This window comes from Triplophysa dalaica, chromosome 8 (genome assembly GCF_015846415.1).
Source record: "Triplophysa dalaica isolate WHDGS20190420 chromosome 8, ASM1584641v1, whole genome shotgun sequence".
NCBI classification, from domain to species: Eukaryota; Metazoa; Chordata; class Actinopteri; order Cypriniformes; family Nemacheilidae; genus Triplophysa; species Triplophysa dalaica.
Genome location: NC_079549.1, coordinates 15,361,647 through 15,384,856, shown reverse-complemented (window position 1 = coordinate 15,384,856; position 23,210 = coordinate 15,361,647). Strand labels below are relative to the sequence as shown.

Sequence of the window (23,210 nt, the reverse complement as noted above, 5' to 3'; positions counted from 1 at the left end):
CAAGTAAAACAGCCAGATTGTGTAAAAATGGCTCTTCATTTAATGTATCTATATCACTTTCAATTGACGATGTTGATGGTACCTCAACATTAAGCGACTGATCTGAAGTATTACCTTGTCTGTCTGTTGCTGCTGTATCACACTGTTTGAGGAGAACAAACTGCTGCTTTGGACCTGACTGCTTATGCTTTCGTGATAAATGAGTGGTGAAAGATGTTCTCACCCTGAAATATTTAAAGCAACCTTCAACGGGGCAACCTACTTTTCTACCATCTCTAATTTGAATCCGCAGGTGTATGCACAGCTCTGAAAAATTACTAGCCACAAATTCACACCCTGGAAGCTGACAGTGGAATACAGCGTGTGGATTCCTATGTGTGTCCTGTGTTTGTGACTGCCTGTGGTTTCTGTGCATATGTGACCTTAATGAGGAGAATTTCTTAAATATACAAGGGCACTGCTGCATTCCACAGGCAAACTGAAAATTCGCTCTGTGTTGGTGTTTTTTAACATGTGTATAAAAAACGCCTAGTTGGCGGAAAGGCAAATCACACAGTTTGCATCTATACATTATGGGTAATGTGACTAAACAATAAAAAATAAACAGGAAAAATAAAGAAACAAGCGGTGGGGTCAGCTGCTGATAAAAAATAATGTTCAACACTATGGGATAATGAAAGTTGTGAGATGCTAATAGCTATAGCTAACAGGTAGCTTTTTGGAACCAAAAGATACGGAGCACATAATAAGAAATGATCAACTTTACCTACATTTGCAGTATATTTAAAAAAACCATCTTAATACTTGAAATGTTTACTCACTCATTGTTGGGGATTCCATTTTATGTGTTAAACCATAAAAATCCAGTCACTAAGATAATTAACCCAGCTCAAGCAAAAGAACATTAACTCAGAGATCACCTGGTTGCCCTTAAAGGGGCATCACCTTTGCGTTAAGAATCAAGCAGTCAGTGCACATACGTGTGTGTTAATGCATAAATCTTTGTTTTCTGCCTGAAAATCTTACTCGTGGCAATAGATAGAGCTGCAATTAGTGACAGTGTAGAAAAAAAGTCAGTATTTTACAGCTGAATATTACAGCTGTTATCTGTAATGCGTTTATATAGTAATTAACTGTTATATATTATTTGCGCTACAGAAATGCATCTCATATTTCAGTGAAATACTGTTTACAAATGTTACTGCTAAACACAGCCTATTTTACAGTAATTTACCCTGTAATATACAGCAAGGTTTAACAGTGTACATAACGCGGTCTCCCAAAATGCGTATAAAATAGATGGATGGATAATGCTACTTATTTCTTTAAAAGTATATTTATTATAAAAACATACATTTTACATAGAGCAACAAGCATTTTTCATTTTAATCCTCATTATTACACGTTATGATGATATCATTCATTCTACACTGTAAGACATATATTGTGAAAATTACAGTAATTTACTGGCAGCCATTGACAAGTAATAATACATTAAGTTACTTGTCAATGGCTGCCAGTTAGTAACTGTGATTGTTTTTTACATTAAGTTACTTGTCAATTGCTGCCAGTTAGTAACTGTGATTGTTTTTTACATCAAGTTACTTGTCAATTGCTGCCAGTTAGTAACTGTGATTGTTTTTTACATTAAGTTACTTGTCAATTACTGCCAGTTAGTAACTGTGATTGTTTTTTACATTAAGTTACTTGTCAATTGCTGCCATTTAGTAACTGTGATTGTTTTTAAGATAATGTAGATGATTTGGAAATAGCCCCTAAAAAAATAATTATTAACATAGTTTTAGTTTACTTAATTTCTTAGGATTATTGCTTAAAAGTTAGCCTAGAGCCAAACCCGAAATGAATCACAGATAATTTATTCTGGCTCTTAGAATAAATTCTTAGAGTTTCTGACTGTAAGAATAATACTATTAAGAAAAAAAACACAGTACAAATTCAATGGAGTTCAAGCACTTTATGCTTGGACTTTGACAAGTGGATCACACTGTTTGACAAATACATTGTCTCTAATTTAACGTAAAACACAATTTGAAAACATTTCCTAAACAAACAACAAAATGCTAAAATATAATTAAGTAACATAATCATAATAATTCACAGCTGAACGGGTTGTTCCACATGAAGATTTCTGAAAAACAAATAATAAATAGTAAATTATAATATATACATTTTAGATTAAATAAATATTGACCTCAATCTAGTTATTTTGCCAGTCAAACTCTGTGAAGTCCCTCACTGTAAAAAATGTTCCGTAATTTTTCCAGAAAAATACCGGCAGCTGTGGTTGCCAGTAAAATTCTGTAAAAAATGCATTTCTTTATATACAATGAAAACTTGGTCCAAATGCATAAAAGTGAAAACATAACATTTACTTAATTTATTTCTTTGTAATTCTTTATTAAAACATCAAAGTCACTTTTAAGCAAAGCAACATGCAGCATGACATCAGCATCTCATTGCTGACCTTCACTTAAACACAGACTCCACTCTTCAGCATAGTGGTGACCCACAAAACATTTAATATCAGAAAAGAGAAGAGAAAATACAAATTCTGTAGTTTTTACGGAAAAAAAAGGCAGCTGTGGTTGCCAGCAAACTACCATAAAATTACGGGAACATCCTGTTTTTATTCATCCAATCAATTCACAGTAGAAAACATGAGCCACACCCACTATTCATCTTGTAAATACGTCAGAATACTGAAGACGATCATCATATGCTGAGACTGCAGCATAACAGCCATGACTTGATGCTTTATTGGTGTATTCAAAGTCACCGTTTTTGTGATCAGGGTTTGCTTTAGTTGGCCTCTTTCAGCCATCATAAATATGTTTCCAGTTATCTTTGGGATGCTATGACATTGTTTTGTATAAAACATAGTTTTGTAGCCAATGACATCAAATGAAAATGTGTTTAGATATTTTCAAATTGGGATGTTGTTTAATTATTTAATGTTTTTTTTTGTTACAAATGTCTCAATGGATTTACATTTAAAATTCACATTTCCTGCAATTGTCAATATAAAAAGTATTTGAACCGTTAAAAAGCTTGCATTTGGTCTTTGACTCATAAAGAAGAATTAGAGTATGAATCTCAACAGTGGTGACTAACAAATGAAAAGCTTACAGCCGCAATGCATGCTGGGAGTCATTGATGAGTTTTGTGCTTTGATGATACCCAGAATGCATTGCGTTTATCTTAAGTGTTTTTTTCTGTTGTCACCATTGTTGAGAAAAACTGTTATATTCTTGATGTCTGCTAGAACATTTATCATATATGCCGTTGAAGATATTCAGTATATTATTTTATCTCATAAAATATCATAGATGTGGACAACAAATAACATTAAAGCACCACTTAAACTCTCAAACATTTACTTCCTCTCCAATCTAAAGAAGTTAATGCGTTAGCTTTTTCTGAACTTTTTTCCTGGCAGTTTCGGTGTCGGTTTCCCCACACAGATATCAAAACTGGGCAAAGACTTCTTCCCATGGAAAGCAAAGGGTCAAGACCAAACTAAAGCAAACACTCATCACCATAATGGTGACTCAACAAAACCATCGACATGTAAACTTGTGTTAATTTTCAATTAGAACTTTTGTAGACATGCAACAGAAATAAAGTGACAGTGGTGTCTGTAAGTGAAGGTAATAAAAGTGTTTGTGTATGTATGACCTCTTTTGGTGTACTGACTTTCTAGTTTTCTGGCTTCTCTGAACCTTGGCACTAGACTTGCTGGACTCTGGATTAATCCTGACAAGGAACCTGTCAGAAATGCAGCAGGACATACTGCATGCCCACACTGAAATCTGATGTTAGAAAGATTTCTTTAAATATTAATATGCCAAATAAATGCAGAAATCGAAGCTGCATTGAACTCAGACTCTTTACACGTATAAACCACGATGAAACCGTAACGTTAAAACTTCCACCTGCACTGTCAACAACTTACTACTGTTTTGTTACTGTTATGAAGTGACAAAGTTTAGTCCAAAGAAAACGTAAGAAACTTACCGCTACTACACAATCTGTGCAGCTACACTCCAATCACAGGCTGCTTGCAGGTCGGAATACTTGGTCGCATCAAAAGGTGCTGCGGCGCCAAAGAATATAGATACCAAGAGGCAAAACTCTGGTGTTTTTGGCAAACATTGCAGCCACCATTTTGGGGTAAAAATGATTTTAACTTAAATGGTTTCTGGCGAGCTAATGTTTTTGTCATTATGTATTATCATCATACAGGTTGGATTTCAGCTTCAATGTTTTACAAAGCAGCTCATATTGCTATCGAGAAAGAAAAAAGACGAGTCACTTGCACCCGAAACGGCGGAAATCACAGGGCGCTGGTGTTGCAATGGAACGTTGTATTGAGTTTTGGCTCTTGTATCTATAGTCTTTGGCCATCCGCGACAGCGGCGCTGCACCCGGACGGCGAGTGACATCAAGTAAGGCAAAAGAGAAAAAAAGCTATTTAAAGCTTGTGCGAGACATTTGTATCCTTTAAATAATGATCATACTTAGTTTTGGATTATGTCCCATTTCAGAGGTGCCCTGAATATCACACAAAACGTTCTCAATTCCAAGATTAACTGTAATACCTGTGAACTGGGAAACTATTTTTTTAATTATTTAAACCCTTTATAATAAAGAACTATGAACATTTGATTGTTGTGATTTACCACAGACCTGTGTTGGTTAGGTTAACAAAGTCGTTTTTTCTAGCACTTTCCTCTAATGTGATATTCACAATATTTGATCAATATTGTAATTTCTCATTGAATATACTTTAATGCTCTGTGAGCCCCAATAAATTATTTCCAGTGCATGAACACAGGGAATTACTGTAAATATCACATAGTACTTGTTTGTTGTGACTTTCTACATGACAATACTGATTACTGTGATTTTGTGCCGTACTTTCTCTTTAATATGATGTTCACAATAATTTGACCAGTATTGTAATTTCTCATTGAAACTACAGTAATTCACTGTGACCCCTAATACAGTTATTTCCAGTGCATGAACACAGTGAATTACTGTAGATTTCACATGTTTTTACAGTGTAGCTTTACTTTTAAAAATCTTCACTGACATACAGACTATAAAAACAGCAGCCAGTCTAAAGAGAAAGTAGATTTAGCAGCACAAAACTGTAAACAAGTCAGACACGGATGTGGGTTACATGCGGGGGCAGGCCCAGCCTCAGTTGGTGCCCTAGGCAAGATTTTAGATTGTACTATATAAAATAAATAAGTAAATAAATAAAAATATTAGGAAATTAACTTTATTTAAAAGCAAAATTCATATTTATTTGACTACAACATGAATTGTGACTAACATAAATATTACCAAAAATATTTGTAACAAATTAGTAAAAATCAAGCTTATAAAACTAATGTTTGATGATTATTATTTAGATAAAGATCAATGAGAAAGGGAAAAAAAGGGAAAACCTAACCAAAAAAAAACCCGGAGGAACAGCGTACAACTACAACTACTACAAAGAAACACAGAAATACACTTTATAATTCAAATAACAATACAAATATTTCCTTTAATCACATTTCAATTCAGTTTCAATTACCTGCAACACTGCCATCAACACAGTCCTGTACATGGACAATCGGGGACCAGTAAGGAATACTACTTTCCCTTATTACCTTACGGTCTAAAAGCTGTTGGATATGCAAGCGTACACCCTCGTATCGGTCTATACAGTTGTTGGACTGGTTTATCATCCACTAACGGAATTTCATGTTTCAAAACGCCCAGATATTTTTTCAAAAGCCCCCTTGCCTGCTCTGCTTCATCCCAGTCAGCCCCTCAAAAGACGGCATGGCAATATGGCAGTTGGACAACTGTTTCCCCAGCCGAACGGACACTTTTGCACAATACACATCTTCTGGGCATAATTCGAGTCTAGGCCCTGGCGCTTTTACATTTACATTTAGTCATTTAGCAGACGCTTTTATCCAAAGGGACTTACAGATGGGGTAAGCAATGGAACCCCAACATAAAGCATAAGTGCAATCAAAAAAAAAAAAATGGTCTCATATAACCTAACATAGTATACAGAGCCAAGTTAGATTTCTTTTTTATAAAGAGTAGAGAAAAAATAGAAGTCAGAATCACTGTCACTACCTGAACAGTGCCTATAATCTGACGCGGGGCTACCTCCATACCACCTACATTAACAATGGGTGCATAGACTAACCCTCTCTCTGCATATAACAGGGAGGGGGATAGCAAACCCTTCGGAAGAGCATGTTCTTCAGACCCTGATGGTTGTAGGAGAAACTCAACCATTGCACCTGAAACTTGGGGGCAGGTAACAGGAACCAGGATCAGTGTGCCCGCTGCCACCTGAACTGGAGTGTTACCCTGCACTATCACCAAAATGAAGAGCAAGAATTGGACATGGCTTCCATTTTCTGACAGCACCGAAATGCCTGGTTCCACCCCAAAGTAGCTGATTGTATTTGGGGGATCATAAAAAGCTCAGCACCATGTTTTATTAAACAGGTTAGCATAACATTCTCTGATAATATTCATACCCAATACAGCAGGAATTTTCTCCTCCTGAGCATACATACTGGAGAACAGGTATCTTTAACGATCAAACCCCCTTTTCTGGGTTATGTGAGCCCTAATTAAATAATATTAAGTTCTACATGTCCCACACAAGGAATATCCCTTCCATTAGCAGCTTTTAATGCCAACCATGCGCAGTCATGAAGACCCCCTACCCAAATCAGAAAAATTTGAAATTAAAATCACTTTCTGTTTATGTGGTCACCATAGAGCCAGTATTAAACAAACACATTGCATCAACAGGTACCATTTTGACATTCAATGATGGAGAAGACCCCACCAATGCACAAAGAGGTCCTGAATCAGTTTTTGAGCCAACAACACTCCCCCTAATGGAACTCACAATAGGTAAAGACCTAATTGGCATATTGGTGGTACAATATCTCGCTATATGACCATCTTAGTTGCATTTCATAGATACAAGATACAAGCAAAAGGAGCTAGCTCACAGGCTACAAGTGTTACCAGTAAAATGGTTCTAAATAAGCAAGCTGCCCAGAGTGGGTTACCAACAAACATTGGTCCGACAGCAACGTCGTGCCCCCCAAAAAAAGAGTTTGTATATGAAAGAGTTTTAAGGAAATTAACAGAAGAAATATTTGCTATCAACAGCTGTCCAGGGAAAACATTTTAGTACAAACTATATCAAGGGTTATGCACAGCGCTAGAAATCTGGGTACAGAGTCAGGAGAGTGAATTTAAAGAAGATGCAGAGTTCCCATCCAAAATGAACTGTGTTTGGATGTAGGCTGTGCCTATAAAATCCTCAACTCTCTGTCTGTCTCAATGGTGCCAAACATTGGGTAAATGTTTTCAGTCCCACTAAAGTCTGTGATAAATGTGTAAATATGTCTTCGTTTTTCTGCATCATAGAAGGAGACCTGACCCTCATCTATGTCCAGATAAACCCCTAATCTTGAGGGTGTTGGCAGGTAGAGTTTAGTGACAGGTGCAGTCAGAGCCATTACAGTCCCCAGTTGCAGACGCAGATTCCAGTAACCTGCTTTTGGGGTCATAGTAACATATCCATTCCGGGGAGCTGATTCCTTTACAACTCCCACCCGCCACTCACGTTTCTTCCTTACATTTACCTCCCAGTAATGACGACCTGTGTTGTAACCCTCTTCAGCTTGAACACAAGTCCAGCCATCATATCTAGAACACTTCCTTTCAAACCCATCCCAATGATTGATGTCAGAGTTGTAGTTACTTGCTATCACAGATTTTCTGTTTTCAGAGACCTGGAGATCTGGGTTGGCTGTATTTGGATCCAGAACTACGAAAGCTATTAAAAATAAAATACAAATGTGAAGATGTAAAAGAAGATGTCTGGAACTCTGGCTGGATTTTATAAACAGAACACATTGATGTTGTATAGTAAATAAACAGTATATGTTCTGATGATGAAAGCTTTATATGCATCAATTATAATAATATGAAGTTGAGCTATACCTGTTGACTTTGTGATCCAATTCCAAACTGCAAAAATGAAAGAAAAAAACGGAACTAAATCTAACAGTGATGGCAAATTGATATGACAATTTATCACAAAATAACATTTATTTAATGAATGCTTTACTATAGAATGTACCTGAGTTGGGAACGGGTAATCCAACTGCAGTGAAAGAAAAAACAAAACTTTTTAACATATTCTTTTGACACATAATACATCCCAAAAAAGGTACACTTGACCATATCGAGACCATCCTGTAACCAGCCTTTCTGCTGAAAATCAGTTATAGGGCCAAAGCAAGGTTGTTGCATAGAAAACTCACCTGTATTTTTGGATTTCTGTTTCTTCATCCACATTTTGGGAGAGGATTCCTTCCATCAGAAAGAGAAACTTTATCATGCAATGTCTTTATTTCTTACCAAGCAATGTCAACCCCCCATACACACTTTAATATGAAAAAAAACAAATTTTTCTAATGGAATAAATATGTAAATATAAATCATTTTTATAAATATTTAAATATAATACTCTCATATGAAAAAGGAAAGAAAATAATTAGATCATAGGAGTTCAGCTATATGAAAGTTTCTATTATATGAACCTAATATGAACCTTTCCAGCCTTTTACCTCACAGTTTTCTGACTGTAGTACAGTCCACATCATCCAATCCATTACCGGAAGTATGCTGGACTCTCCCTGCTTGCACTGTTTGTAAAGATCCTTAAGTGTTTCTTTATATTCTCTTTTGGGACACACTGAGTTCTAGATAAAAACAGACATAAAGATGTTTATGAGATATGTGTCCTTGTCTGTGAAATCCTGTCTCAAAATCTATTAATTTACCCGGATTCACCAGCAGGGTCACTTATTTTAAATTCAGTTTACCTTGTGTGTGACAGGAATATCGCTTATCTTAAATGTTGACAGACATACCTCTTTCATTTCTTTCATTTTCCAAGTCCAGTCAGACAAGATTTCTTTAGCTCTTTCCCAATTAATTTCACTCTCCAATCTGCTCTTTTCAGAAGGTGTAAGTTTCTACATAAAAACCAAAACGAAAGTAATCTTTACATTTACATTTTAGGCATTTGGCAGACGCTTTTATCCACGTTGTTAACGCAATGCTCTTACCACTGAGCTACAGGAAAGCTAATCTTAACAAAGTAAAACCAAGCAAAGTAAATTGAAAGTAAAAGGAAGAACCCAACCTTTTCATGTAACAATGTATCTTCCTTTTGTTTTTTCTGTGTAGTCTCTAACTCTTCAGCCCAATGCAAAATATAATATTGTTGTTCTTCCATACTTCCTTTATGTTTTATCTTTTCAGACATCTGGGAGAACTTCTTAAACTGTGGGGGAATTGCAAAAGCAAAGTTGCAAGTTCCAAATACAATAAATATGAACATTTATGTTTAAAAAAGTCATAATCATGCATTGTTTACCTTTACCACTCTGTTGAGTTCAGCATCCAGTCCTCTGATGATGTGCTTTGAATCATCAAGTGAAGCTTCATGGTTGCGACTTGCACATTTGTTAAACCCCTGCAACTAAAATTTTGACATTCATTTTTCGTAAGTACTAGTGGTGCAGATATACTTTACACACATTGTATGTACAATGTTTACCTGGGGAAAGACTTTCACGAATGTTTGGCAAGCTCCGCAAATCAGTTTAGCAATCTCCTGCAAACATAAACCAGACAGTCGAAATTTTGTTTTATTTCAATTCCACCCTCTTCAAAAAACAGTCATAAAGTCTCACGCAATGGTTATCTTGCATACTTTCAAGAACCTGTCTGAGTGGAGAAAATGAATCTATGCCTTGTTTGTTTATTAGCCTACCTGATTTGGTAGAATTGCCATACTAGGCTTGACAGCAGGGAAGGAGCTACAAAAAGTTTTTAACTTTGTTTGTGGTGTCATCAAACTTATTTCACTTAGAGTCAATCCGGTGCTTTGAGCTTCTGCAACAGTGATGGAAAATCTCTGTGAATTTAGCAGTTTTACACATAATCTACAAAAACAGTTCTCTTGACACAATGGAAGGTTACACACAACAACAACACAAAAAGACAAAGCAGTGTTTAAAACATATGGGTGGTGTAAACTAAGTTATTTAAAAAGACATTTACAAACAAAGAAGTGTAAAAAGAAAATATTCTACCGGCTGCACATGCCATATTTCTTGTATATTTTAATAATCCAAAAATTTGCGTTCTTTGACCATCACTGTAGTCGAAAGCACTGCAAAGAATCTTGTTTTGTGTTTGATATATATAACCCCAGACACGCCCTGCATTGAAGCATATCGGACCGCCTCCTCAGAAGCGACGAGAGATTTTTTTCTATAAATATGTTTACACTGTTTTACTCATATATTCTTTTGATCATACATTAATTAAGTGCATGTTTTATTTTGCCGCCCGTAATGTCACCCATGCACCGTCATAACGCTGTCTCCCAAAATGCGTATAAAATAGATGGATGAATTAGGCTACTTATTTCTTTAAAATTTATATTTATTATAAAAACATACATTTTATATATAGTACCAAGCATTGTTTCATTTTAATCCACATTATTATACGTTATGATGAGATTATATATTTTAGCTTTACTTTTAAAAAGCTTCACTGAAAATGTCACATACAGACTACAAAAACAGCAGCCAGTCTAAACAGAAAGTAAATTTAGCAGAACAAAACTGCAAACAAGTCAGAAACGGATGTGGGTTAAAGGCAGGTGTTACAAAATGTTCTGTTCCACGTGATATTTTGTGACCGCAGGGCTTTTCAGAAAGTCTGTTGAGAGTGCTGAGGTGACGTGAGTAGCTGAACACGCCGAACTGTACAAAGCAGGTTCATTTAATTCATAATTAATTTGGAATTATTGTGATTATTTTAGTCATTTAGCAGACGCTTTTAACCAAAGCGACTTACAGTGCACTTATTACAGGGACAATCCCCCTGGAGCAATGTGTCTTTCTCAAGGACACACTGGTGGTGGCTGCTGGGATCGAACCGGCAACCTTTTGATTTACCAGTTCAGTGGTTTAACCCACTAAACCACCATCTCCACCGATTGCCATGGTAATTGTTTCATAGCCAATATGTAGGTGTGTGTTTGTATGTGTAGATATATATACAGTTGAAAGAAAAAGAATGTGAACCCTTTGGGCTTACTTGGATTTCTTCATAAATTGGTCATAAAATGTGTTCTGATCTTCATCTAAGTCACAACAATAAACAAAGAAACACAGTCTGCTTAAACTAATTCCGCACAAACATTATACGTTTTCATGTTTTTATTGAACACAACATGTAAACATTCATAGTGCAGGGTGGAGAAAGTTTGTGAAACCCTAGGCTAATGACTTCTCCAAGAGCTAATTGGAGCCAGGAGTCAGCCAACCTGGGGTCCAGTCAATGTGATGTGATTGGATGTGTTGATTAAAGCTGGCCTGTCCAATAAAAAACACACACCAGTTTTGAGTTTGGTGTTCTGAAGAAGCGTTGTCTGATGTGAACCATGCCTCGCACAAAAGAGCTCTCAGAAGACCTACGATCAAGAATTGTTGATTTACATAAAGCTGGAAAGGGCTACAAAAGTATATCTAAAAGCCTTGATGTCCATGTGTCCACGGTAAGACAGATTGTCTACAAATGGAGAAAGTTCAGCATGTTGCTACACTCCCTAGGCGTGGTCGTCCTGTAAAGATGACTGCAAGAGCACAGCGCAGAAAGCTCAATGAGGTGAAGAAGAATCCTAGAGTGTCAGCTAAACACTTACAGAAATCTCTGGCACATGCTAACATTTGTGTTGACAAATCTACAATAAGGAAAACATTAAACAAGAAAGGACTTCATGGGAGGACACCACAGAGGAAGCCACTGCTGTCCAAAAAAAACATTGCAGCACGTTTGAAGTTTGCAAAAGAGCACCTGGATGTTCCACAGCACTACTGGCAAAACATTTTTTGGACAGATGAAACCAAAATTGAGTTGTTTGGAAAGAACTATGTGTGGAGAACAAAAGGCACAGCACACCAACATCAAAACCTCATCCCAACTGTGAAATATGGTGGAGGGGGCATCATGGTTTGGGGCTGCTTTGCTGCCTCAGGCCCTGGATATTAGTAAACCCAAGTAAGCCCAAATGGTTCACATACTTTTTCTTTCAACTGTATATTAAAAAAAGTGAACCTAATAATAGAACAGCAATCACGACAATTCTAAACATTGTCCATTTAAGAAACATGAACATAAATGAGCTTTGTGTTATACATACATGCATTATAGGCTATAAAATGTACATAAGAACATAATATTATAAAATGATATGTTTATAATGTACAGAGTAACCTTATAGTCCTACAGCAGGTCACCATATCTCACGATGCACGGTAACAGGCTAAAAAATCTCTTACCTTCCCCTCTTATACACAGAATGGCCTTATTGTTCTCCATATTCGCTCTTTTGATATGTCATGCCTTCTATCTTATCCTGAAATGCATTTAGCTGTGATGAGAACAGTGACAGTCCTACAGCATGTCACCATATCTCACCATGCACGGTAACAGGCAAAAAAAAACTTTTACCTTCCCCTGTTTTACACAGAATAGCCTTATTGTTCTCCATATTCACTCTTGTGACATCTAATGCCTTCTATGTCTTATCCCGAAGAGCATTTAGCTGTGATGAGAACAGTGTGTCTCCGGCAGTGAAGACAGTCAAATAGTGGGGTGCATATGTTTTAGGTAGCAGGGCATGCTGTCGGCTAGGAGAGCTCCTGATTTTGCATTGTAAGGCAGACCATCTTGTACTGCGTGAGTGGTCTCAAGCGAGTGCGTGCCTTGGAGGAATTAATCTCTCGTATGCGACTCTGGGATATAGTCAGCCTGCATCCTTTCGATTGGTGCATTCCATTATAGGAGCATGAGCCCGGCCGTGGTGATCCTATGAATTAATGAGGGAAGTAATGTGTTTTATCATTATAAAACTGCAATGTTGCAACGTTATCACTCCTTTTCACTCGGATCCCCGGGTGCTACGCCCCTACTGATCACAATAGAGAAAAATGGCACTATCGCAACTTCTGATTCATGCCGAATTTATAGAGGAAACTGGGTTTTAATTTAAAATGGCATTTGTTTATATCTGTTTATAAAATCCTCATCTCTCTGTCTGTCTCAATGGTGCCAAACATTTGGTAAATGTTTTCAGCCCCCTTGAAATCTCTGTGTTAAATGTATTTTATGTGGGATGTGGGTTACATGCGGGGGCAGGCCCAGCCTCAGTTGGTGCCCTAGGCAAGATTTTAGATTGTACTATATAAAATAAATAAGTAAATAAATAAAAATATTAGGAAATTAACTTTATTTAAAAGCAAAATTCATATTTATTTGACTACAACATGAATTGTGACTAACATAAATATTACCAAAAATATTTGTAACAAATTAGTAAAAATCAAGCTTATAAAACTAATGTTTGATGATTATTATTTAGATAAAGATCAATGAGAAAGGGAAAAAAAGGGAAAACCTAACCAAAAAAAACCCGGAGGAACAGCGTACAACTACAACTACTACAAAGAAACACAGAAATACACTTTATAATTCAAATAACAATACAAATATTTCCTTTAATCATAACACTTTAAAGACATTTCAATTCAGTTTCAATTACCTGCAACACTGCCATCAACACAGTCCTGTACATGGACAATCGGGGACCAGTAAGGAATACTACTTTCCCTTATTACCTTACGGTCTAAAAGCTGTTGGATATGCAAGCGTACACCCTCGTATCGGTCTATACAGTTGTTGGACTGGTTTATCATCCACTAACGGAATTTCATGTTTCAAAACGGCCAGATATTTTTTCAAAAGCCCCCTTGCCTGCTCTGCTTCATCCCAGTCAGCCCCTCAAAAGACGGCATGGCAATATGGCAGTTGGACAACTGTTTCCCCAGCCGAACGGACACTTTTGCACAATACACATCTTCTGGGCATAATTCGAGTCTAGGCCCTGGCGCTTTTACATTTACATTTAGTCATTTAGCAGACGCTTTCATCCAAAGGGACTTACAGATGGGGTAAGCAATGGAACCCCAACATAAAGCATAAGTGCAATCAAAAAAAAAAAAATGGTCTCATATAACCTAACATAGTATACAGAGCCAAGTTAGATTTCTTTTTTATAAAGAGTAGAGAAAAAATAGAAGTCAGAATCACTGTCACTACCTGAACAGTGCCTATAATCTGACGCGGGGCTACCTCCATACCACCTACATTAACAATGGGTGCATAGACTAACCCTCTCTCTGCATATAACAGGGAGGGGGATAGCAAACCCTTCGGAAGAGCATGTTCTTCAGACCCTGATGGTTGTAGGAGAAACTCAACCATTGCACCTGAAACTTGGGGGCAGGTAACAGGAACCAGGATCAGTGTGCCCGCTGCCACCTGAACTGGAGTGTTACCCTGCACTATCACCAAAATGAAGAGCAAGAATTGGACATGGCTTCCATTTTCTGACAGCACCGAAATGCCTGGTTCCACCCCAAAGTAGCTGATTGTATTTGGGGGATCATAAAAAGCTCAGCACCATGTTTTATTAAACAGGTTAGCATAACATTCTCTGATAATATTCATACCCAATACAGCAGGAATTTTCTCCTCCTGAGCATACATACTGGAGAACAGGTATCTTTAACGATCAAACCCCCTTTTCTGGGTTATGTGAGCCCTAATTAAATAATATTAAGTTCTACATGTCCCACACAAGGAATATCCCTTCCATTAGCAGCTTTTAATGCCAACCATGCGCAGTCATGAAGACCCCCTACCCAAATCAGAAAAATTTGAAATTAAAATCACTTTCTGTTTATGTGGTCACCATAGAGCCAGTATTAAACAAACACATTGCATCAACCGGTACCATTTTGACATTCAATGATGGAGAAGACCCCACCAATGCACAAAGAGGTCCTGAATCAGTTTTTGAGCCAACAACACTCCCCCTAATGGAACTCACAATAGGTAAAGACCTAATTGGCATATTGGTGGTACAATATCTCGCTATATGACCATCTTAGTTGCATTTCATAGATACAAGATACAGGCAAAAGGAGCTAGCTCACAGGCTACAAGTGTTACCAGTAAAATGGTTCTAAATAAGCAAGCTGCCCAGAGTGGGTTACCAACAAACATTGGTCCGACAGCAACGTCGTGCCCCCCAAAAAAAGAGTTTGTATATGAAAGAGTTTTAAGGAAATTAACAGAAGAAATATTTGCTATCAACAGCTGTCCAGGGAAAACATTTTAGTACAAACTATATCAAGGGTTATGCACAGCGCTAGAAATCTGGGTACAGAGTCAGGAGAGTGAATTTAAAGAAGATGCAGAGTTCCCATCCAAAATGAACTGTGTTTGGATGTAGGCTGTGCCTATAAAATCCTCAACTCTCTGTCTGTCTCAATGGTGCCAAACATTGGGTAAATGTTTTCAGTCCCACTAAAGTCTGTGATAAATGTGTAAATATGTCTTCGTTTTTCTGCATCATAGAAGGAGACCTGACCCTCATCTTTGTCCAGATAAACCCCTAATCTTGAGGGTGTTGGCAGGTAGAGTTTAGTGACAGGTGCAGTCAGAGCCATTACAGTCCCCAGTTGCAGACGCAGATTCCAGTAACCTGCTTTTGGGGTCATAGTAACATATCCATTCCGGGGAGCTGATTCCTTTACAACTCCCACCCGCCACTCACGTTTCTTCCTTACATTTACCTCCCAGTAATGACGACCTGTGTTGTAACCCTCTTCAGCTTGAACACAAGTCCAGCCATCATATCTAGAACACTTCCTTTCAAACCCATCCCAATGATTGATGTCAGAGTTGTAGTTACTTGCTATCACAGATTTTCTGTTTTCAGAGACCTGGAGATCTGGGTTGGCTGTATTTGGATCCAGAACTACGAAAGCTATTAAAAATAAAATACAAATGTGAAGATGTAAAAGAAGATGTCTGGAACTCTGGCTGGATTTTATAAACAGAACACATTGATGTTGTATAGTAAATAAACAGTATATGTTCTGATGATGAAAGCTTTATATGCATCAATTATAATAATATGAAGTTGAGCTATACCTGTTGACTTTGTGATCCAATTCCAAACTGCAAAAATGAAAGAAAAAAACGGAACTAAATCTAACAGTGATGGCAAATTGATATGACAATTTATCACAAAATAACATTTATTTAATGAATGCTTTACTATAGAATGTACCTGAGTTGGGAACGGGTAATCCAACTGCAGTGAAAGAAAAAACAAAACTTTTTAACATATTCTTTTGACACATAATACATCCCAAAAAAGGTACACTTGACCATATCGAGACCATCCTGTAACCAGCCCTTCTGCTGAAATTCAGTTATAGAGCCAAAGCAAAGTTGTTGCATAGAAATCTCACCTGTATTTTTTGATTTCTGTTTCTTCATCCACATTTTGGGAGAGGATTCCTTCCATCAGAAAGAGAAACTTTATCATGCAATGTCTCTATTTCTTACCAAGTAATGTCAACCCCCCATTCACACTTTAATAGGAAAAAACACATTTTTCTAATGGAATAAATATTTAAATATAAATCATTTTTATAAATATTTAAATATAATACTCTCATTTGCAAAAGGAAAGAAAATAATTAGATCATAGGGGTTCAGTTTTATGAAAGTGTCTATTATATGAACCTAATATGAACCTTTCCAGCCTTTTACCTCAGAGTTTTCTGACTGTACAGTCCACATCATCCAATCCATTACCGGAAGTATGCTGGACTCTCCCTGCTTGCACTGTTTGTAAATAGCCTTAAGTGTTTCTTTATATTCTCTTTTGGGACACACTGAGTTCTAGATAAAAACAGACATAAAGATGTTTATGAGATATGTGTCCTTGTCTGTGAAATCCTGTCTCAAAATCTATTAATTTACCCGGATTCACCAGCAGGGTCACATATTTTAAATTCAGTTTACCTTGTGTGTGACAGGAATATCGCTTATCTTAAATGTTGACAGACATACCTCTTTCATTTCTTTCATTTTCCAAGTCCAGTCAGACAAGATTTCTTTAGCTCTTTCCCAATTAATTTCACTCTCCAATCTGCTCTTTTCAGAAGGTGTAAGTTTCTACATAAAAACCAAAACGAAAGTAATCTTTACATTTACATTTTAGGCATTTGGCAGACGCTTTTATCCACGTTGTTAACGAAATGCTCTTACCACTGAGCTACAGGAAAGCTAATCTTAACAAAGTAAAACCAAGCAAAGTAAATTGAAAGTAAAATGAAGAACCCAACCTTTTCATGTAATAATGTATCTTCCTTTTGTTTTTTCTGTGTAGTCTCTAACTCTTCAGCCCAATGCAAAATATAATATTGTTGTTCTTCCATACTTCCTTTATGTTTTATCTTTTCAGACATCTGGGAGAACTTCTTAAACTGTGGGGGAATTGCAAAAGCAAAGTTGCAAGTTCCAAATACAATAAATATGAACATTTATGTTTAAAAAAGTCATAATCATGCATTGTTTACCTTTACCACTCTGTTGAGTTCAGCATCCAGTCCTCTGATGATGTGCTTTGAATCATCAAGAGAAGCTTCCTGGTTGCAACTTGTACATTTGTTAAACCCCTGCAACTAGATTTTGACATTCATGTTTCGTAAGTACTAGTGGTGCAGATATACTTTACACACATTGTATGTACAATGTTTACCTGGGGAAAGACTTTCATGAAAGTTTTGCGAGCTCTGCAAATCAGTTTATCAATCTCCTGCAAAGATAAACCAGCATACAATTTTTTTTTATTTTTTTTATTCCACCCTCTTCAAAAAACAGTCATAAAGTCTCACGCAATGGTTATCTTGCATACTTTCAAGAACCTGTCTGAGTGGAGAAAATGAATCTATGCCTTGTTTGTTTATTAGCCTACCTGATTTGGTAGAATTGCCATATTAGGCTTGGCAGCAGGGAAGGAGCTACTAAAAGTTTTTAACTTTGTTTGTGGTGTCATCAAATTTATTTCACTTCCGGTAAATCCGGTGCTTTGAGCTTCTGCAACAGTGAAAGAAAATCTCTGTGAATTTAGCAGTTTTACACATAATCTACAAAAACAGTTCTCTTGACACAATGGTAGGTTACACACTACAACAACACAAAAAGACAAAGCAGTGTTTAAAACATATGGGTGGTGTAAACAAAGTTATTTAAAAAGACATTTACAAACAAAGAAGTGTAAAAAGAAAATAGGCTATACTACCGGCTGCACATGCCATATTTCTTGTATATTTTAATAATCAACAAACTTGCGTTCTTTGACCATCACTTTAGTCGAAAGCACGGCAAAGAATCTTGTTTTGTGTTTGATATATATAAGCCCAGACACGCCCTGCATTGAAGCATATCGGACCGCCTCCTCACAAGAGACTAGAGATGTTTTCTTCTATAAATATGTTAAGTATATATTATTTTGATCATACATGGCTTAATTAAGTGCATGTTTTATTTTGTCCCCCGTAACGTCACCATGCTGTCTCCCAAAATGCGTATAAAATAGATTGATGGATTAGCCTACTTATTTCTTTAAAATGTATATTTATTATAAAAACATACATTTTACATATAGTACAAAGCGTTGTTTCATTTTAATCCACATTATTATACGTTATGATGAGATTATTCATTTTAGCTTTACTTTTAAAAAGCTTCACTGAAAATGTCACATACAGACTACAAAAACAGCAGCCAGTCTAAAGAGAAAGTAAATTTAGCAGAACAAAACAGCAAACAAGTCAGAAACGGATGTGGGTTAAAGGGAGGTGTTATTTGATATTTTGTGACCGCAGTAGGCGCTGTGGTCACTGTCGACAATTCTCTACTCAAAGAGCGTAAATTCGGGCGAGACTGCGCTTTGTGCTTGTGCGCAGTTTTGCAATCGTGCGCAATAACGCGCATTATTCTCGTGCACGTTACTGTGAGCGGGCTTTTCAGAAAGTCTCTTGAGACTACTGACGTGACTTAAGGAGCTGAACACGCCGATTGAACTCTACGAAGCAGGTTCATTTAATTCGTATACTGATTGCGTTTGGAATTATTGTGATTGCCATGGTAATTGTTTCATAGCCAACATGTAGGTGAGTGTTGTATATGTATATATATACAGTTGAAAGAAAAAGTATGTGAACCCTTTAGGCTTACTTGGATTTCTTCATAAATTGGTCATAAAATGTGTTCTGATCTTCATCTAAGTCACAACAATAGAGAAACACAGTCTGCTTAAACTAATACCGCACAAACATTATACGTTTTCATGTTTTTATTGAACACAACATGTAAACATTCATAGTGCAGGGTGGAAAAAGTATGTGAAACCCTAGGCTAATGACTTCTCCAAGAGCTAATTGGAGCCAGGAGTCAGCCAACCTGGGGTCCAGTCAATGTGATGAGATTGGATGTGTTGATTAAAGCTGGCCTGTCCAATAAAAAACACACACCAGTTTTGAGTTTGCTGTTCTGAAGAAGCATTGTCTGATGTGAGCCATGCCTCGCACAAAAGAGCTCTCAGAAGACCTACGATCAAGAATTGTTGCTTACATAAAGTTGGAAATGGCTACATAAGTATATCTAAAAGCCTTGATGTCCATGTGTCCACGGTAAGACAGATTGTCTACAAATGGAGAAAGTTCAGCACTGTTGCTACACTCCATAGGCGTGGTCGTCCTTTTAAGATGACTGCAAGAGAACAGCGCAGAATGCTCAATGAGGTGAAGAAGAATCCTAGAGTGTCAGCTAAACACTTACAGAAATCTTCATGGGAGGACACCACGGAGGAAGCCACTGCTGTCCAAAAAAAACATTGCAGCACGTGTGAACTTTGCAAAAGAGCACCTGGATGTTCCACAGCACTACTGGCAAAACATTCTGTGGACAGATGAAACCAAAATTGAGTTGTTTGGAAAGAACACACAACGCTATGTGTGGAGAACAAAAGGCACAGCACACCAACATCAAAACCTCATCCCAACAGTGAAATATGGTGGAGGGGGCATCATGGTTTGGGGCTGCTTTGCTGCCTCAGGCCCTGGACGGATTACTGTCATCGATGGAAAAATGAATTCCAAAGTTTATCAAGACATTTTGCAGGAAAACTTAAGACCATCTGTCCGCCAACTGAAGCTTAACAGAGGATGGACGATGCAACAGGACAACGACCCAAAGCATAAAGTAAATCAACAACAGAATGGTTTCAACAGAAGAAAATACGCCTTCTGGAGTGGCCCAGTCAGAGTCCTGACCTCAACCCGATTGAGATGCTGTGGCATGACCTCAAGTGAGCGATTCACACCAGACATCCCAAGAATATTGCTGAACTGAAACACTTTTGTAAAGAGGAATGGTCCAAAATTTCTCCTGACCGTTGTGCAGGTCTGATCTGCAACTATAGGAAACGTTTGGTTGAGGTTATTGCTGCCAAAGGAGGGTCAACCAGTTATTAAACCCAAAGGTTCACATACTTTTTCCACCCTGCACTATGAATGTTTACATGTTGTGTTCAATAAAAACATGAAAACGTATAATGTTTGTGCGGTATTAGTTTAAGCAGACTGTGTTTCTCTATTGTTGTGACTTAGATGAAGATCAGAACACATTTTATGACCAATTTATGAAGAAATCCAAGTAAGCCCAAAGGGTTCACATACTTTTTCTTTCAACTGTAAATTAAAAAAAGTGAACCTAATAATAGAACAGCAATCACGACAATTCTAAACATTGTCCATTTAAGAAACATGAACATAAATGAGCTTTGTGTTATACATACATGCATTATAGGCTATAAAATGTACATAAGAACATATTATTATAAAATGATATGTTTATAATGTACAGAGTAACCTTATAGTCCTACAGCAGGTCACCATATCTCACGATGCACGGTAACAGGCTAAAAAATCTCTTACCTTCCCCTCTTATACACAGAATGGCCTTATTGTTCTCCATATTTGCTCTTTTGATATGTCATGCCTTCTATCTTATCCTGAAATGCATTTAGCTGTGATGAGAACAGTGACAGTCCTACAGCAGGTCACCATATCTCACCATGCACGGTAACAGGCAAAAAAAAACTTTTACCTTCCACTGTTTTACACAGAATAGCCTTATTATTCTCCATATTAACTCTTGTGACATCTAATGCCTTCTATGTCTTATCCCGAAGAGCATTTAGCTGATACCTGACCCTCCTCTATGTCCAGATAAAACCCTATTTTAGAGGGTTTTGGTAGGTAGAGTTTAGTGACTGGTTCAGTCAGAGCAATTGCATTTCCCAGGTGAAAGCCCAGATTCCAGTAACCTGCTTTTGTTGTCATAGAAAAAAATCCATTCCGGAATCTGACTTCTGTTTCCTCCTTACATCTACCACCTAGTAATGACGTTCTTTGTTATAACCCTCTTTAGCTGAACACAAGTCCAGCCATCAAATTTAGAATGTTCCCTATGAAACCCTTCCCAGTTTTTGCTGTAATTCTGTGCGATCACAGATTGTTTGGAGATCTGGGTTGGCTGTGTACGGATCTAGAACCACAACAGCTTCAAGAAAAGAAAGTTGTTCAATGAAGAATCTGGAACTCTTTGTATTATACATTTATATTATTTGATTATGAATTGTATCATGAATATAGTTGTTCTGTTCAGTTCTATAAACATGTAAGTATCAGATGAGCAGTACCTGTTGACTTTGTGATCCAATTCCAAACTGCAATAATGAAAGTAACAATATTATTTTTGTTGTTAAAGTTAATTTTGTAAAAAATTAATCTAGAAATTGAATGATTGACATCATCTCAAATTAGGCAAAAAAGAACATGATTTAGGAATGCATAATCCAACTTTAGAAAAAAAGGAACAAAACACCTTTTACACATTGATGCAAACTATAAAAATTACTTGAAACAAACGAAATTCACATTGTTTGATGTCAGATTGTACCCTTTAGCACTAAGCGATACAAAATCGCAATGATGACAGATGTTCCACACTCCCAATATTGGTTCAGGATTAAATAAAAATGTTCCAAAAAGGTGCACCATTTATGCTTATAAATAATGAACCAATGCCTTATATCGGTCTCTGCTTGTTAGGGCAAACAATATAAAAAATTATTAAAGAAAAATATGTGTCAAGGCAAAATTTGATCAAATAACTTCACAGGTCATTTTTGAATCTCTGTTTTTCTTCATCCACTGTCTATTGAAGGAGTCCTTTTATTTAAAAGAGATAAAGACTTTTATCAGAACTGCTGCTAAGGTTGTAGTAGAATAAATTAAGTTGGAGAGGGTAATGTACTACGGTTTCTATTAGTGCTTCTACAATGTACTTTTGAATGTATTCGTTAATGATATGAGCCTTTACAGCCTTTACCTCAGAACTTTCTGGCTGTAGTCCATCCTCCAGTCCATTACAGGAAGTATACTGGACTCTCCCTTATTGCATTGTTTGAAGAGATCCCTCCGTGGTTCTTTGTAATCTCCCTTTAGATATGCAGAGTTCTGATGAAAAAAGTTATGAGGCAGAAAAATACTAATAAGGTATTTTAAATCAAATTTAAGGCTCAGCATGACTGGCTTATTCTCATACAGGAAATACCTTCAAACACCTTTTTCATTGCCTTTAGGGTGCATGCCCAATGACACAAAATTTCAATAGCTGTGTTCAGTTTCATTTTGCTGTGCAAACTATAATCCATAGAAAATAAATGAGACTTCTAAATTAAACCAAATGAGAAAAAGATTGTATAAGTGACACAGCTGGGGTAAAATGAAAGCCGGACTTCATTCAACATTTATTCCTCTCCTGGTATAGGATTATTTGATATTATCTTCATTAGTCCCCAAAAATCTATATGTAAAATTATATGTAGAATCAAACCTCTTCTTGCAACAGATTAACTTCGATTTGTTTCCTCTGTGAAGTCTCTACTTCTTCAGCCCATTGCAAAATATAGAACTGCTGTTCTTTCCTATGTCCTTTATTTAGCATCTTCCCAAACACCTGGGGAGACTTCTTGAACGATGGACAATGAAGTTCAAAATGTGCTA

The 23,210-nt window shown here is 36.9% G+C and overlaps 2 protein-coding genes across 2 annotated transcripts; both read right to left on the bottom strand.

Moving 5' to 3' along the window:
- Nucleotides 1-5,291: 5,291 nt before the first annotated feature.
- On the bottom strand, nt 5,292-10,299 carry LOC130427084 (butyrophilin subfamily 3 member A1-like). The gene is made up of 11 exons (XM_056754120.1): nt 10,230-10,299; nt 9,908-10,029; nt 9,692-9,748; nt 9,509-9,613; nt 9,275-9,415; nt 9,000-9,104; nt 8,694-8,828; nt 8,388-8,436; nt 8,204-8,227; nt 8,065-8,091; nt 5,292-7,897 (listed from the first exon to the last, which is right to left on the bottom strand). Exons 1-11 carry the CDS (start codon nt 10,243-10,245, stop codon nt 7,368-7,370), a joined length of 1,311 nt encoding a protein of 436 aa, XP_056610098.1. The 5' UTR covers nt 10,246-10,299; the 3' UTR covers nt 5,292-7,367.
- A 4,637-nt stretch (nt 10,300-14,936) lies between these two features.
- On the bottom strand, nt 14,937-18,467 carry LOC130427078 (butyrophilin subfamily 3 member A1-like). The gene is made up of 11 exons (XM_056754109.1): nt 18,377-18,467; nt 18,050-18,171; nt 17,834-17,890; nt 17,652-17,756; nt 17,418-17,558; nt 17,143-17,247; nt 16,840-16,971; nt 16,536-16,584; nt 16,352-16,375; nt 16,213-16,239; nt 14,937-16,045 (listed from the first exon to the last, which is right to left on the bottom strand). The coding sequence occupies exons 1-11, from the start codon at nt 18,390-18,392 to the stop codon at nt 15,516-15,518; spliced, it is 1,308 nt and encodes a 435-aa protein (XP_056610087.1). The 5' UTR covers nt 18,393-18,467; the 3' UTR covers nt 14,937-15,515.
- Between the last annotated feature and the right edge of the window lie 4,743 nt (nt 18,468-23,210).

Excerpts from the sequence above, each read along its gene's own strand:
- LOC130427084 (XM_056754120.1), bottom strand. Across the intron at positions 9,614-9,691 it reads TCGTGAAAGTCTTTCCCCAG|TTGCAGGGGTTTAACAAATG; the intron begins GTAAACATTGTA and ends TCAAAATTTTAG. Across the intron at positions 8,092-8,203 it reads ATTACCCGTTCCCAACTCAG|TTTGGAATTGGATCACAAAG; the intron begins GTACATTCTATA and ends TCATTTTTGCAG.
- LOC130427078 (XM_056754109.1), bottom strand. Across the intron at positions 17,757-17,833 it reads TCATGAAAGTCTTTCCCCAG|TTGCAGGGGTTTAACAAATG; the intron begins GTAAACATTGTA and ends GTCAAAATCTAG. Across the intron at positions 17,248-17,417 it reads ATACATTATTACATGAAAAG|AAACTTACACCTTCTGAAAA; the intron begins GTTGGGTTCTTC and ends GTTTTTATGTAG.